The 16,495-nt window shown below is 40.9% G+C and overlaps 1 protein-coding gene across 11 annotated transcripts in view; it reads right to left on the bottom strand.

Annotated features, from left to right (window-relative positions):
* The window catches only part of GPD2 (glycerol-3-phosphate dehydrogenase 2), a 173,054-nt gene that overhangs the window by 46,770 nt on the left and 109,789 nt on the right, over positions 1 to 16,495 (bottom strand). For all 11 annotated transcript variants that reach the window (XM_043505131.1, XM_043505135.1, XM_038421519.2 and 8 more), the window contains 5 exons: positions 11,965 to 12,158; positions 5,074 to 5,208; positions 4,663 to 4,838; positions 3,973 to 4,104; positions 3,353 to 3,511 (listed from right to left, as the gene is read on the bottom strand). In XM_043505131.1, coding sequence (XP_043361066.1) covers positions 3,353 to 3,511; positions 3,973 to 4,104; positions 4,663 to 4,838; positions 5,074 to 5,208; positions 11,965 to 12,158 — 796 coding nt within the window. The remainder of the gene's footprint in view (positions 1 to 3,352; positions 3,512 to 3,972; positions 4,105 to 4,662; positions 4,839 to 5,073; positions 5,209 to 11,964; positions 12,159 to 16,495) is intronic.

Raw genomic sequence — 16,495 nt, 5'->3', positions numbered from 1 at the left:
CCACAAACAATAATAAAGATATACTGGACCATAATGAAAATAGAGCACATAGATAGGATTGAAGAAAAATCACATTTAAAGATACTACATGTGTAGTTACTGTAACAGGGTGATCTGTCCCTGTAAAGGCCAGGTGTCCTGAGGCCAGTGAGCCCTGTACTAAGGCAGAACCCTGTTAAAAAATAGATTAGTACCTGGCAATTTCCAAGGGATCAGGTGATGCCTGATAATCACTGGATTCCGATAAGGGCTGAAAGAACTGAGGGAAGAGTGCTGTAAGCAGCAGATTGGCTCTGGCAGCATTGGGATTCCCAGACAGCTGGCTTGTAGGACTGGGAAAGAGCTACCAGAGCTGGAGGACTCCCACAATGAAGTCCTGAGGTAAGGGAAAGGGACCTGGTTTAGCCATTGGATTTATGTTGAACTGTTTATTTGTTATTTTTTCTGAAAACTGTTGGTACAACCAATAAATGAAGCCCTGAGAAAAAGGGGCTGGTCCAGAAGCTGGGCATGGTGTCACTCCTTTCTGGGCTGGAGAGAGACCATCAGTCTACACTTACAGAAACTGTATGTTATTTGTATTGTTGGAGAAATGGTGTGTGATCATGCAACTAAAGACTGTATCATAATGTGTATGAGCAAGGGGGCAGAGAAAGGTTGCTATGCAATCTCAGTGTTGACATTTTCTGACTGTTTTGCAACCTTAGCACTCTTAACCTAATGTTTTGGAAAAATTATATTAATCCTAACATGTACTAATTTACCAAAATGATTTTATTTTGAATTTAATTTCTTTTGTTTCTCTATTTTTAACCAAACCCCTTCCAGTTAGGTTACTGTAGCTATAGTATGACAACCTTTCCCTTCCTCCTTCAGGATATATACAAAGCAAATTAGCACACATCTGTGATATAACTGCATCCCTCTTTTTATGCATCCCTCTGGAAAGGCTTAGAGTCATCACAAGTCCTCCAGCTGGGAGAATTCAAATGATACTCCTTGGGGAATTCTGCATCACTGTGCATGCGCAGAATTCATGTCCCTTACAGATTTTTTTGCTTCCCCGCAGAAAAATTACCCTCTGACAGGGAAGCTGCAAGAGCAGTTGTGAACCACTCCCTAGCTGCTCAGGTACATCATTTCAGGCACGCAGAGCAGCAGGCAGAGAGTTAAATCACCACAGAGCTGGGGACACCCCAGCCACACCCTACCATGAGCCGGGATCAGCTGCTAATCCCAGCTGGACTGGAGGCAGGAGAGGATGGGCCTTCCTCTTTCTCTGCAAGGAGTGGCTGGGGCTGTGTCAGATGCATCTCTTCCAGCTTCAAGAAGCTCAGCATCATATCCTGCTTTCTGCCCCCATCACTCCTCAGCTGCAGTGGGGGGGGGGGGGAGGAAAGGGGTCACCGTAAAAGGAGCTGCTCCCCCATCCACCCAACCCCCATGCATCCAGACCTCCCATACCCAGACACCCCTGCCAAGCCTCACCCTGTATACCTAGAACCCCCTAGTCTTCCATACTCAAACTCCACCTCACTGAATCTCAAGCCCTGCATCTGGAGCCCTCTGCCTCTGGACCCCAACCCCTGCACCCAGACCATCCCTCACTGAGCTTCCTGCACTCAAACTCCCATTCTGACGAGCCCCACACCCCTTCAGCACCCTGAGCCCCCCATCCAGACACCCACAGCACTGACCCCTAATTAGCTGCACCCAGACCCTCAACCACCAAGCCCACTCCCCAAGCACACAGACACCCCTGCTGAGACCCCCTCATCCAGACCCTCCTGCTGAGCCCCAACCAGTTTCACCTGGAAGCCCCTGCAGAATCCCATTGCCCCTGCACCTGGAACCCTCCAATGAGCCTCTGTGCATCCGGATCCCCCCACACGGAGCTGCCTGCACCCAGATTGTCCCAAACAATCCTCTCACCCCACACCTGGATCCCCACACACTGAGCCCCTCCACACTTGGATCCTGCTTGGTTAAGCCTGCCTGCCCCAAACCTGGTGCCTCGGGGTGTTTCTGTGGCAGGCCCAGGCCTTGTGCCATGTCAGGGTTGGGTGTAGCCTTACCACTGAGTCCGTGTCCCCAGGGTGGGGGGTGGAGAGGCTGCGGGGTGATCTCCCACCTTTGTGCACTGCCATGCTGCAGCCTCTGCATTTATTTATGGACAATATGCTGGTCACATATCTTCCAATGAAAGTGAAAGATGCTCACCACCTGGGCCCTATGTGGACTAGGTCCCATATGACTAGATTTCAATGGCTTCTCAGAGATGAGGAAAAGGACAGAGAAAGATGATTTTGGGACTGTTAGTGAGGCCAACAGTGGTATCAAGCCCAAAGTCATCATCAGTTCACAAAGGAAGCCTTATAAAGAGAGGAGAAGGAAGATAAGAGGGATACAAAGAAAAAACAATGGGCAAATGCCATGCAAGCTTCCCTTCCACAGCTCTACCAACAAACAGCAGTCCTGTCTTGAAACTACTGTCAAATTTTGTGCCTCTCGAACTTTTCTGACAAATTTAATGTTGAACAAAATGTCCACTAAGGAACAGGATGAAACCTCTAATTTTACTTTCACTTTTAAGTTACACAGCTCAGCACTATAGATTCTGATCTTTTCAGAGCAACTGGAACTGGTTTGATAGCTTTTTTTTTTTATAATGGCATATGCCAAAAGAGGATTCTTGTGGGAAGAAAAGGGCATTTGCAATGTTCTATTAAACCAGTTTAGACATGTATTTGTTAAGATTGAAATTGATTAAGGAAAACAAGAGTAGAGCCCTGCAGCAGGATTGGGATTCTGCATGCCCCACAGGACCCACTGCCATAATAACGGGAGTGGATTAAACGTACTTTGTTGCAGGCAGGATTGAGTGGGCAAAAAACAGACTCTGTTAATTTGTGAGAAAACACTAAATCTCTCATCAGTTTGTCATAAATAGAATTTTCAGCAACGTAAAGCAAGTTTTTCTTTTTTTTAAAATAAAGGTTTTAATTCTGAAATTTAAGTGACGGATACAAAGATTTGATGTCCATTATAAGAGGGGTTAAAGTATATTTTCAGATGGCTTAAGATTTGTTTTATTCTTTTAGTGGTAAAAATTGTGTCTGAATGTTTATATACATTAACTGACTGTGTGGGGTGGTTTTTTGGGGGAGGGTGATATTATTTGATTTTTTTTTTTTTAGTAGCATGGGGAAATTTCTCTCTTGCGGGATTTGTGGGAGGGAGCAGGATAAAAATACAAGAAACAATGCGGGAGCAGGATTAAAAAAAAAATAATCCTGCACAGGGCTCTACAAGAGAGCTTAAAAAAGTTCCAGTTCTAAAGCGTCTTTTGTACCTTTTTCTTCTGTTCACTCCAGTGAAGTTCCTTCCCCATTATATCAATAATTCTTGGTAGGGCTTCATCAGCAGCTTGCACGTTCAAGAAGGCCAGCCGAGTGCGACGTGAAATCATATCCACTGCAGTGCACGCATACTCTTTTACCCCATACATAACCTAGGATATTAGAATTGGATAAAAAGTTAAAAAGAAAAATGTAAGGTTCTGCAGTGTTTGGACATGGGAAAGGGGGCTGGACCTATGTGGGAATGAGGGAAAAAATAGCATGAAGCTCTGGTAAATGGGGCGGTAAGGTGAACAAGAGCACTGGAGGGAGCAGATATGGAGCCTTATGCATATGTGCACACAAGGCCATATTTGCTTAAGTGATTGAAGAAAATGGATTTGTATGAAGCAAGCCCCCCTTTTTTTGCTGCAATATAAAAAAAGCATCTGGGCTCATGTGTTTAAATGAATTTAATTAAGAAAAAAATCAGAAAAAAAATTATTCCATGATTTACTCAAATTTCTGTTTACATGCCAGATACAGTCTCCATTCCCCTCTCCTACTTCACAGGGAGGGTGACTAATAATCACCACAAATTACAGAGACGAGAAACCTAGCCATTTTCACATACCTCAGCTTCAATATAAGGAAATTCAGATACAAGGCGTTTTCCAACAATAGGCCATCTCTTTCCAGTAACTTGGGCTATTTTGGCCACCTCAAAAGCCTTGTCACCATATGTAGAAGCAAGGTGCTGAGCCACCTATAGAATTAAGAGCACATTTAGCGAACACTACGTCCCAGCACCTTCTGAAGCACAGCTGAATATATATAAACTAGTCTTGTCAGTTCTCCCATAGCCTGTAATAAATAGGCTGAGGATAGTATTAGATTTTGATTGTGTGGGAGGAAACAACTTGCATTGTGAATGCTTAGACCAGCACTAACGCTACTATGCATGTATCAATGTAGCGGTGACTAATGATGCTTCAGCTCCTTTCTGCTACTGTGATCACCTTTGAAGAATAGATTTTGTTGGGCTTGAGGTGCCCAAGACCTAGGTTGTCATACATGTTTAAAAACAGAGGGCATAGCTTTGTGATTATGCAGACGCTGAAATAAAGAATGCACGTGGCTTTTAGTACTCCACTAGCAAAGGAAAATTTATGACTGGATTTCTTTCTTATACAATTATTTCTGCCCTGACCAAACAGTGTAGTCTTATGCCAATTTAAGAGTCCTTAATATAGGCTGTGCGGCTGCTTTTTTTAATGTTATTGATAACTAATACAAACATTGAGTAGAAATATTGTTGACTCACCTCACTTTCCAGTCCGTAATCTTGGACCAGCCTAATGTAAAGAGTAGGACTCCAGTCCTTAGCCCCCTGCAGGAAAAGTCCTACCGTCTTACATGGACCTGCCTTCAGGTTGTGAGCCTGGATGGCTGCATCAATGGTATCTTGTGCCATGGAGCGATAGGTTGTCCATTTCCCACCTGCAAACAATCTGTTTTGGTGAACTAGTGGAAGTGTGTTGCATTGGCCAAACTTCACACTTAGTCCAGTTTCATCCTTACTGGACTTCAATTAGTAAATCACTTATTCGCTAATAACTAAATAATATCGCTTGTTCCTTCAAATCTGCTGTACAAACATTCACTACCTTTGACTTAAATACACTGGGGAATCCTGACAAAGCCATACGAGATATCTGAAATGGATTTCCAGTACCTGCTATAGTAACAAGGCCACTGTCACTAACAGCAACAACATGATTCCGAGATATTGACTGGGTGTCTTTAGAGCTGGGATCTGTGACAAGAGGACGAATGCCGCTCCATGCTGCCAAGACATCTCCTCTTCTCACTGTTTAGAAGCAAATAATGGCCAAACAGAATTAGAAAAAAGCCTTCAGACTTAATCAGTTTCTTATTATTTTCTGATTAAAAGCAAAGATTTCATTTTCTTAAAATTACTCTGGCACAAATAATGTTTACATTTCTCCCCTCAAATTCACATGCCAGATAGGCAAGGACAGAGGTATATGTATCCTCAGTTTGCTCACATCCTCTGACTTAAAATAGCGTCTGTAAAATGTTATTGAAATCCTATCTAATACTCACAACCCCTTTGGGAGAGAAGTATTATTATTCCCATTTTGAAGATGGGGAAATGGAACAGAGAAGCTGACATGACTTTCTCAAGGACAAGAGAGGGATTCAATATCAGAACCGGGTTACAATTCCAAGATTCCTGGCTCCCAGTCATGTGCTCAGACAACCTCAAATACAATGGAAATTAGGATACTTGTGACAGCTTATGGATTTTACAATTCCAGCCCACTTTTTTTTATTTTGTTCTACAAACACCCTGCTCATTTCTTTTTACCACCCTCTTTTTACAACTATTTCTAACTGCCACAACATATGTGGCTGCATGGTATGTTTCACACGGACCTATTATTTAGTTATCTAACAGAAAGCTGATCAGCAGCAACTTTTACATGCAACAGTCCACATACTAGTGAATCAAAACCACCTGATCATTAACAGCTGAGTTACAACTGGTAACAAGAATCAAAAAATTATTTGGATGATCCTCCTAATGGCTCAGCTGCTAACACAGTGATCCGCTATGCAATATTTAGGGATATCTCAGAACCCTTACTTTTGAATCAGTTAGGCTAATGATGTTTTCAGCTCTCTACACAAAGGTCACCTTGCACCTTAGCATCTTGAGGTCACCAAGACCTCAATAGAAAGTCAAAGGGAAAGTGTGGGTGAAATCCTTCCTTGCCAAGCCTATGCCTGTTATTTGAAAGGGGGGCAGGGGTTGAAGACCCTAAAGTCTCATCCTGCCCCCACCAAAATACTTGTCCTGATGTGAAGGTTCAGGGAGAAACGAAGAGCTTCCCCCACTGAGTGTCCAGCATGTGAGTAACCGGGGCTGAACCCCTCCACAAAATACTTCTGTGATGTATGTAGAGATGAAGGAGGGGGATTCCACATCCTGGAAATCTCTCACCAGTTGAGTGAAGCTGGTGATGGTTTGCTGTGGGTAGACAAAATTGGTCAGGTGGTTTTTTGCTGGGGTGAGGGGTCAGCATGATAGTAATTTTATTTTTAAAAAGGAAAAGATGTTGTTTTTCTTGAAATCACTAGTTTCTCACACTTAAGTCCTCCATTTGTGTTCTATGCCTCAAGGTACAGAGTTTCCTCTGGACTACCTCAAAGAATCAGAGTGCTATTACAGCACTGACTTTTCATTTTTTTTTTTAAACCTGAAAAGCACAGTTGTCTCAATCAACATTGTAATTGGCATCAACACTTTTTAAAATGATGCAATTGCTATTCTGCTGTTCTCTCGTCTTGAGGAAACTGTTTAATTAGGAGAATGTAATGGCTATTATAAAGGAACACAGTGGGCCTTTCTGAGCCCTCGATGAATTAACACCACTACTACTGTGTAGCTTTATTATTGTTATTTTTTTAAATCTTGTTACACAGAAGGTGAAAGATAAAACAAGGTAAATGAAAGCTCACTTTCTTCATCTCTATCTAAGGTGTCAGGAAGGCTGGATCCAGCAGTGACAGAAGTTGAGTGAATTTATACATCATATGACCATAATATAAAAACAAACAGCTTAAACCATATACGGTGCCCAGTTACTGCTCTGTGAACAATCAGCACTACCACTTCTCCACTGCTCAGAAAAACAAACCAACCAACCAACCAACCAACGGTTCCAGCAGTAAAAGCTTCTCATTTTTTTCCCATTTAGCCTTTCAGTGGAGACCTCCATTCCATCACTCCTGCCCCTCTTGACTGACTTTTGTCCCTCAAATTATCATGTTAAAATTACACATTTTGAAAAAGGAACTTATCATAACCCCAGTCTTTCCATTATGCTGCTTCTCCTTACCCTTTTGCTTTATTTTAATCCCTTGATATGATAGGGCCTGTTGCTACTCCCACTGAAGTCAAGTCTAAATTCCTTGGGACAGTACATTTCTTTTTCATCTTTATGCACACTTATGAAGCTATAAAAATTAGTAACTACCAACAACTGATGTATCCAAGCTTCACTCCGTCAAGTCACAAATTAACACTTAGCAAATTCTTCAAACAACCACTGCTCTCAAGACTTTAGAAATGGTTGGTGCACCAGGGTAAATCACCCAAATGGTCTTAGGATGTTGCCCAAAAGTAGAGGTTTAACATGAAACAGGGAGCTTAAAAACTTTACTCTATGTGTTGGCTTCGGGTATGTCTACACTAGAGCTGCTAGTGTAAATTGCAGCTTGAGGACACACACCCATTCTAGACATACCTGAGGTAGTGCACTAAAAATAGTGTGTAGCCACAGCAGTGCAAGTTGGGGGAGAGGCTAGCTGTCCAAAGTACTGTCCTGTCTAAAACCCTAAATATGTATTCAGGATTATTAGACCTTCGTACCACAAATGGCTACATCCCATATGCCATTGTGACAGGGGACACTTGCCTCTCATGAGCACCTTCTGTTGTCAGAGTGCGAACCAGAACTCTTCCCTTTTCTGGTGCCCCCTGTTGGCTGTTGCCAGACAGATCTTCAGTGGCTCATCACACAAAGGAACCCCTTCTGGGGTAACAAAGGTACAACAGGGCCTATCACAGTGCCCTGGTTGGTATCCGCAGCCCTGTCTTTGGGCTCAGTTCTCAGCCCTTGTGGGCTAGCTTTAAGTCTGTGTCTGCCCTGTATAGAGCAATGCTCCCAGGGCGTTCTTCCTGGAGACTCCAATACCTACCCTTCACTTGGGCCTCTAAACAAGTCTTATCCCTTTCTTGGGGCTCAGGCCACCCTGCCAGTGGGAGGGACCCGGGCCCACCGACTACTCAGGGTCCCAACCTAGGGATCCTATAAGTAGCAGTCACGTGCTGCTTCCTGAAATAGTTGCTGCTGCTGATATTCCCTGGACCTCTTCCTGTGTAACCCCCTCCTCTTTACCCTTATCGCAGGGCTGAAGTTATCGCTTATTCCTTATGGAATGAAAATGTCACCAGAACCAGTCTTCTGGTTTTCCCTTAAGCTCCAGCCACCAGCAAGGATCACCCTTCCTTATTCCTCTGGTCCCTGCCGGAACTAATCTGCAGCTACTTTTTAACTGGACTTACTGCACTCTGACTGCTACCCTACAACCTCTCTAGGAGGGCTGAAGGATGCACCTTTACTGCTCCTTTTTTGGGGTGGGTACGATATGACCGCAAGGCCACCAGCAGGGGGATCAAAGGGCCCAGAACACCCTATCTCAGTGTCCTTGAACTGGAAATTACATCTCCAGTTTGAAATGTAGTTACAGCCTTAGAGAGCAATTTAAAATACAGGAGAGATTTTCCAGAGCAGTAGAATGGGCAGGGTTAGAGAATCAAAGAACAGCATTATCAGTGTCAAACATTTTAGCCCTCTAGCCTCTAACCTGAAAAAAGGCACCCAGAACTAGAGAGGTCCATTGTACAAACTGGAAAAATCAAAAGGCTTGAAAACCAACCAGTAAGTTAAATCTGTGCAATGCACTCATGCCTCTGACTTCAGATGGGCAATTTCTCTTCACATATTTAAACATGCTAACATCATTTCTTTGTGTCTGCATGCCCGACATTTTGTTTCCAATACACTTTTCGAAAATTCTTCTAAAATGATTGGGTTATTATCCCATGCTCTTATCTTGACAAATAAATCTTGTGGAAGTATACCCAGGTGTGCACAAAGATATGGGTTGAATGCATTTTTATTAGGAGAGCACCAGTACTCCAACAACTTGTGCTCCGGACTAACCTCCAATATTGCTGGGGTTCTCAGATTACTACACAGCGGCTTTAAAAGGGCCCCATCTTACACATTTCATAATCAACAAGAGTCCATGTGGTCCATATTCAACTGTCCTTCTCAGATACAAGAGGGATTTCAAACTTCCCATCCTTAGCCCCATTAGAGACAAAGTTATCTTGATTTTTCCCATCCTATCAGAATACATGGCCAACCGGCTAGATGTTTATCTATGCTATTTTTTGGCTCCTTGTCAGTTATAAGTATACCCGTAAAGCCAATTTTAACTTTTCAATAATAGATATAAAACCTGAAGGCATCAAATAGTAAAAATGAAAACCCCTCGGAGGTATAACTAAATACAGCAAATCCTAGCCTCTAAAAAACATCTACTACTTTGCTTCTGCCATGTGACTTATTGGGTATGTCTATACCTCAATTAAACCCCTGAGGCTCACCTGTGTCAGCTGACTCAGGCTCACAGGACTCAGGCTAAGGGGCTGTTTAACTGCAAGATAGATGTTTGGGCTTGGGCTGGAGCCCAGGCTCTGGGACCCCATGAAGGGAAGGGTCCCAGAGTTTGGGCTTCAGCCCGAGCCCCAGGTCTACATCATAATTAAACAGCCCCTTAGCCCAAGTCAGCTCACAGGGCCAGCCACAGGCTTTTAATTGCAGTGTAGACATACCCATTGAGGCCAATTACCTCAAGGTACAAAGTCCACTCCTCTCACATACCATGGGGATGGGGAATACCTGCAGTAGGTGAGATACAGTTAGAGAAGTACACCTGCATAGTGCATTGATGACTGTATAAGGAATCTGCACAGGCAGCCTGAATTTTTCCATCAGTCCGCAGTCATATTTTTTGTGAAGCGGACCTTGGATCTTTTTTAATTACTGTAATTAAAAGATGTTCAATGTTATTTTTTCTAATATATAAGAGACCAAATGATTTAAAAATGCCAAGTTATAACAAATTTAAATCTCTTTTCAATACAGATTTAGCATAGATCATATCTGTTTATACCATTAAATTATTTATTTTCAAAACCACAAGTAGATTCTATAATCATTTCACTTTTTAAATAAAACATGAGAGCAGTAGAGGCTTTTATAAAACTTAAATTGTGTTGCCTATTAAATTTACAAAGGAAAAAATTGACTGATTTGCTTTATACTGAAGCATTTTGGGGTATGTTTTTAGATTCTGTTTTTATATGACTGATAACTGAAAATCGATAACAGACTATAAAAATAGCCCAAAAGAGCACTGAATATATTTCAGAATCAATGTTGCTCTGCCAGCATGTTTAACTGCCAAAATGAAGTGCTAATCACAGAAATAAGATACCATATTACATTTATAAACTAAAGAAACTAGAAAAAGCAGCGTGTGTGACACTATAATTAAATAGTTGGAACACATCCAAGCCTGTGTAAGTTGATAACCCTGGCACTGTCTCTGGCAGCAAAAAAGCAGGTCTGCAGTGAGTTGATACGGCCAGCACGGTTGTTAATTCAATAACAGGCAATCTATAAACACTGCTAATTGCATACGTGAAAAACAGCATGCACCTAGGTTAGTTTCCTTCAAAAGCTTTAAACACTCCAGAAAACTACTTTTGTGAAATACCCTGCAAAAATTCTGTCCTATTCAATACTCTGAGCCATAGCTTAGTTCAACCAACCACCTGCCTGGCACGCCACATTATTCTGATTAACTTTTGCTCAAGAGACTTGATGGTACATTTTTTGGATAGATCGTTTTTCTTAACTTGATACAAAAACAGAACTATCAATTTACCCATTTCAGGGAAGAATAAACAAGCAAGCTAGAGTTTTCAGCCTCTGGATAGAAGGCTTCCTAAATCTAACTATAAGACACTGTTACATTCCCAGCAGGCAGAGTGCTTTTCAGATTTACTTTAACAACTCTGCTAACGCAAACATTTTAAAAAAATCATTTTAAAAACAATGGTGAAGGGGACAGGATGGCTAAAGGGCTTGGTGATATGAGATTAAGCCTTTCAACTCTAAACCACGAATCTGAATGCAAACAGGTCATTTCCATCTGAGTGCCCTATATCAAATGAACCTACCCAGCAATGATCATCATTCTATTTTTAAAAATTCCCTTTTAGTCCTTAATCTTTCCCTCTCCTGAACTGAAAACTGACAGTATTGGATATGTACCGATTTTTTTAAGGCAAATATTAAGGACAAAGTGGTTAAAAAAATACAAACCAGAATGACAACTTTGGAAGAGTCAAAAACTGTTTTAGACAAAAAGTTGGTTGAGGCTAGTCAATAAACTCATGCTTTGACACTGGATGTACCCTCAAGTGTTCCACATCTTCCACCCCTTCCCTCTCTTGAAAATCGACAGCATCACATACCTCCCCCGCAGCCCAAGAGGAGCAGCTGGGTGATTGTGAGGCCAAAAGAGTTAACATCACTTTGGCCAAAAGGGTGCACTCAGAGTGGACGTCTATATATCAACTGATTTTATTTTGAATAGCCAGGGTATGCAGGGTACATCTGACAAAGCAGTAATTGTATTACCCTGAAATGTTGGCAAGGATGACCTTTATATCACATAAAGTCCCAAAATACCAAAAGTATGGTAAATCAAATCACACAAAACTTTAGTGACAGTATAGTTTCGCTTTCAAACATTACAGACACAACAGCACCTCTCCCATGAAAAAGAAAGGTCATTAAATTTACCTTGATTTGTTAGTCTCTAAGGTGCCACAAGTACTCCTTTTCTTTTTGCGAATACAGACTAACACGGCTGCTACTCTGAAACCTAAATTTACCTTCAACATCACAACTCAGATAGTTGCGCACTTCAGTCAAAATAAAGTTAATATCTTCCTCTGTAGGTATTGGGTGGTGTGTGACCTCAGTTGGAGTGTCTGTGGTGCCGGCAATAGTCATCTTTTCCCATGGCAGGAAGAAAATCACTCGTCCGTCACTAGTGGCTGGGTCAAGAAGCCCCATGTTATCAGGGCTGGAATAAAGAGAGGTTATTCATTTTCAAGTTCTGACATCAAATAAAATATCTAGTTTATTAACAAAATCATTCATCATTAAAATGAATTACCTGACACTGTTTTTAGTCAAACAGAACTGCAAATGAAGTTTATGTTATGTTCTTAGGACAAGATTTTCATAAGTGGCCAGTGATTTGATTTTTTGTGTCTTTATGTCCATCCCCTACTAGTCATGTTCAAGGAACTTGATTTTCAAAGAGTGATGGTGAATCACCCTCTTTAAAAAAAAAAAAAAAAAGAAAAAAAACGTCAGGCTCCATGCATCTCTCAAGTTGAGCCCTCAAAAGCACGAGTCGCTGTTGAAAAACTTGGCCATAAGGTTTTTTTATTTAAAAAATTGTGAATTTTAAGAACAGCGATGTGAGAGATGTGATACGAACTGAACACCTTAGGTAAGCTTTTTTAAGCAAAGAATGGATAATGAATAAATATTATGCAAATAAGGTAAGGTGAAAAAGAAAGGGTTGGAGAAGAACCATGAAATGAAACTTCCAATTATATCAAATACAAATCAACTCCAGTATGTCTGCAGGGAGACAGATTTAATACGAAGTTATTGCTTTCTGTGTTTTTATAACTTCTTTGCTACTTACAATTTTATCAGGAGGTGGATGAACTTGTAGGATATTTAAAAAGTGAAAAAAGTGCACAGTTTTCCCTTACATTTACTATAAAGATTTACTTTATTTACATTAAGGAGCCTATGATTCATAGAAATATTTTCCTTGCAAATGTAACGTAACTGATTTTATTAGTGAAAAGGAGAAAGAAAAGAGATAAAATTTTAGACAAAAGGAAAGTAACATTAGAAATCTTGTCTGTACTTTGAGACCAAAACTTCTAAGGAAGTTATCATAGTAGCTAATTACACAATCTCCCAGTAAAAAGAAAAGGAGTACTTGTGGCACCTTAGAGACTAACAAATTTATTTGAACATAAGTTTCGTGAGCTACAGCTCACTTCATCGGATGCATTCAGTGGAAAATACAGTGGGGAGATTTATATACACACACACAGAGAACATGAAACAATGGATTTTATCATACACACTGTAAGGAGAGGTTTCAGAGTAGCAGCCATGTTAGTCTGTATTCGCAAAAAGAAAAGGAGTACTTGTGGCACCTTAATAAATTTGTTAGTCTCTAAGGTGCCACAAGTACTCCTTTTCTTTTTGCGAATACAGACTAACATGGCTGCTACTCTGAAACCTCTCCTTACAGTGTGTATGATAAAATCCATTGTTTCATGTTCTCTGTGTGTGTGTATATAAATCTCCCCACTGTATTTTCCACTGAATGCATCCGATGAAGTGAGCTGTAACTCACGAAAGCTTATGTTCAAATAAATTTGTTAGTCTCTAAGGTGCCACAAGTACTCCTTTTCTTTTTACTGTAAGGAGAGTGATCACTTAAGATGAGCTATTACCAGGAGGAAGCGGGGAGGGGGGAAACGAGGAAAACCTTTTGTGGTGATAATCAAGGTGGGTCATTTCCAGCAGTTGACAAGAACGTCTGAGGAACAGTGGGGGGAGAAATAACATGGGGAAATAGTTTTACTTTGGGTAATGACCCATCCACTATTTCACATTTCGAGACAATGTATACCTTCAAATCAGCAGCACTGCGATGGGTACCGCATGGCCCCACAGTATGCCAACATTTTTATGGCCGACTTAGAACAACGTTTCCTCAGCTCTCGTCCCCTAATGCCCCTACTCTACTTGCGCTACATTGATGACATCTTCATCATCTGGACCCATGGAAAAGAAGCCCTTGAGGAATTCCACCATGATTTCAACAATTTCCATCCCACCATTAACCTCAGCCTGGACCAGTCCACACAAGAGATCCACTTCCTGGACACTATGGTGCTAATAAGCGATGGGCACACAAACACCACCCTATATCGGAAACCTACTGACCGCTATTCCTACCTACATGCCTCTAGCTTTCATCCAGATCATACCACACGATCCATTGTCTACAGCCAAGCTCTACGATATAACCGCATTTGCTCAAACCCCTCAGACAGAGACAAACACCTACAAGATCTCTATCGTGCATTCTTACACTACAATACCCATCTGCTGAAGTGAAGAAACAGACTGACAGAGCCAGAAGAGTACCCAGAAGTCACCTACTACAGGACAGGCCCAACAAAGAAAATAACAGAACGCCACTAGCCATCACCTTCAGCCCCCAACTAAAATCTCTCCAACGCATCATCAAGGATCTACAACCTATCCTGAAGGACAACCCATCTCTCTCACCGATCTTGGGAGACAGGCCAGTCCTTGCTTACAGACAGCCCCCCAACCTGAAGCAAATACTCACCAGCAACCACACACCACACAGCAGATCCTCTAACCCAGGAACCTATCCTTGCAACAAAGCCCGTTGCCAACTCAGTCCACATTTCTATTCAGGGGACATCATTATAGGGCCTAATCACATCAGCCACACTATCAGAGGCTCGTTCACCTGCACATCTACCAATGTGATATATGCCATCATGTGCCAGCAATGCCCCTCTGCCATGTACAGTGGTCAAACTGGACAGTCTCTACGTAAAAGAATAAATGGACACAAATCAGACGTCAAGAATTATAACATTCAAAAACCAGTCGGAGAACACTTCAATCTCTCTGGTCACTCGATTACAGACCTGAGAGTGGCTATCCTTCAACAAAAAAACTTCAAAAACAAACTCCAAGGAGAGACTGCTGAATTGGAATTAATTTGCAAACTGGATATCATTAACTTAGGCTTGAATAGAGACTGGGAGTGGATGTGTCATTACACAAAGTAAAACTATTTCCTCATGTTATTTCTCCCCCCCCCAGAGTGCTAGTTCTGCATTACTTATAATAGGACACTCAGTTGTCGTTTGAATAAGGAAGAATACTTGGTAATAATTTATGATGATTCCAAAATGAAGTATTTAGTTACATTATAATTTTGTTGAATATATATAATTTAATATTTTTCACATTAAGGAGGGTCATTATTGTATCAAATGAAAATTGAAGTCCAAGCTTACTTCTATCCCCCTTCTTCATATATCTCTATGATTCAACTATGTATTGTTATTGACTGATATTGCCAATATTAAGTGGATACATTTTCATGTACTAGAACTTTTCTGCCTGAATTTGTAAGTGACCTCTTTAAATTGTGTGTGGTGAGGTGGGATGAAATGTCAATATTTCAAAATGCTCAACCTTGATACGGTATCATCAAGCAGATTGTTAAAATGGTCTTGATATACAGACTCCACAAAAAAACCTTGTATGGACCCTAAAGCAAGGTTGACCAGGGTGGCTGCTGTATTACTTTTATTTCCATGAAAGTCACAAAAGGCCCTGATCCAAAGACTATTGAAGTCGATGGGAAGACTCACATCAATTTCAATAGGCTTTGGTTCAGGCCCTAAGAGTTGCAAGTACTAGACACTTCCCACACCTTAAATCCATATTCAGTCACTACTAGTTGTTAATTGAAAGTCAAGACCAAGTTTTTGTTTAAAGCTTCCATAAAATGGATAGCTAACACCAGAAGCATAAAATATTTCCTCAATTCTAGTGCAAAGGCCAATTTAATTTCACTATTCATAGAAAAGTTTAGATATACTTTTCATATAAATATTTTTCATTAATTCATGCTAGTATCAGTACAGAGATAGGAAAAATAGGTAAAAATAAATAGCTCTGTGTGTAAGGAATTTTGATCCACCTACTATTTGCACGTATCAATTTTTTAAAAAATTGGATGGCCTTGACTATTTGAAAATCAAAATATCTAAAGTCAAACTAAAAAGATTTCTAACTATGGTAACTGGTCAGAAGTAAACATTTTAAAAATAGGCATATGACTACCCTGAAAAAGCACCCTGCCCTTTTCATTCATTCTTATTAAAAGGAGAAAGGAAAGATGGACTTTCATTTACAACACCCTTTTTTCCCCTTGAAGCACCTGTCATCTGCTGAGCATTTGTAAGCTGAAATACTTCTAGTGCTTACTTGGAGACCTTGCTATATGCAGCTACTTGTACATACAAATTAAGATCCAGGCCCTACACAAAACATGTCCAGAACTGTGTATATAATTCTATTAAGCATTTGTCCACCTTGCTCTTCAACTAATGGCTCTAGCTTGGTTATGGGGCATTCAGAAACAAAACCTTTTTGCTAAACCTGTAATGTGATGCAACCTCCAATTTTTGTGTACCTGTCTTCTACAATTGTGCTTTCTCTTCCCTTAATTGTCATGAATGCCTCTTTTGATTTTTGTATTAA

Source organism: Dermochelys coriacea, chromosome 11, assembly GCF_009764565.3.
Source record: "Dermochelys coriacea isolate rDerCor1 chromosome 11, rDerCor1.pri.v4, whole genome shotgun sequence".
Classification (NCBI taxonomy): domain Eukaryota; kingdom Metazoa; phylum Chordata; order Testudines; family Dermochelyidae; genus Dermochelys; species Dermochelys coriacea.
This window is presented reverse-complemented; position numbering and strand designations above follow the sequence as displayed.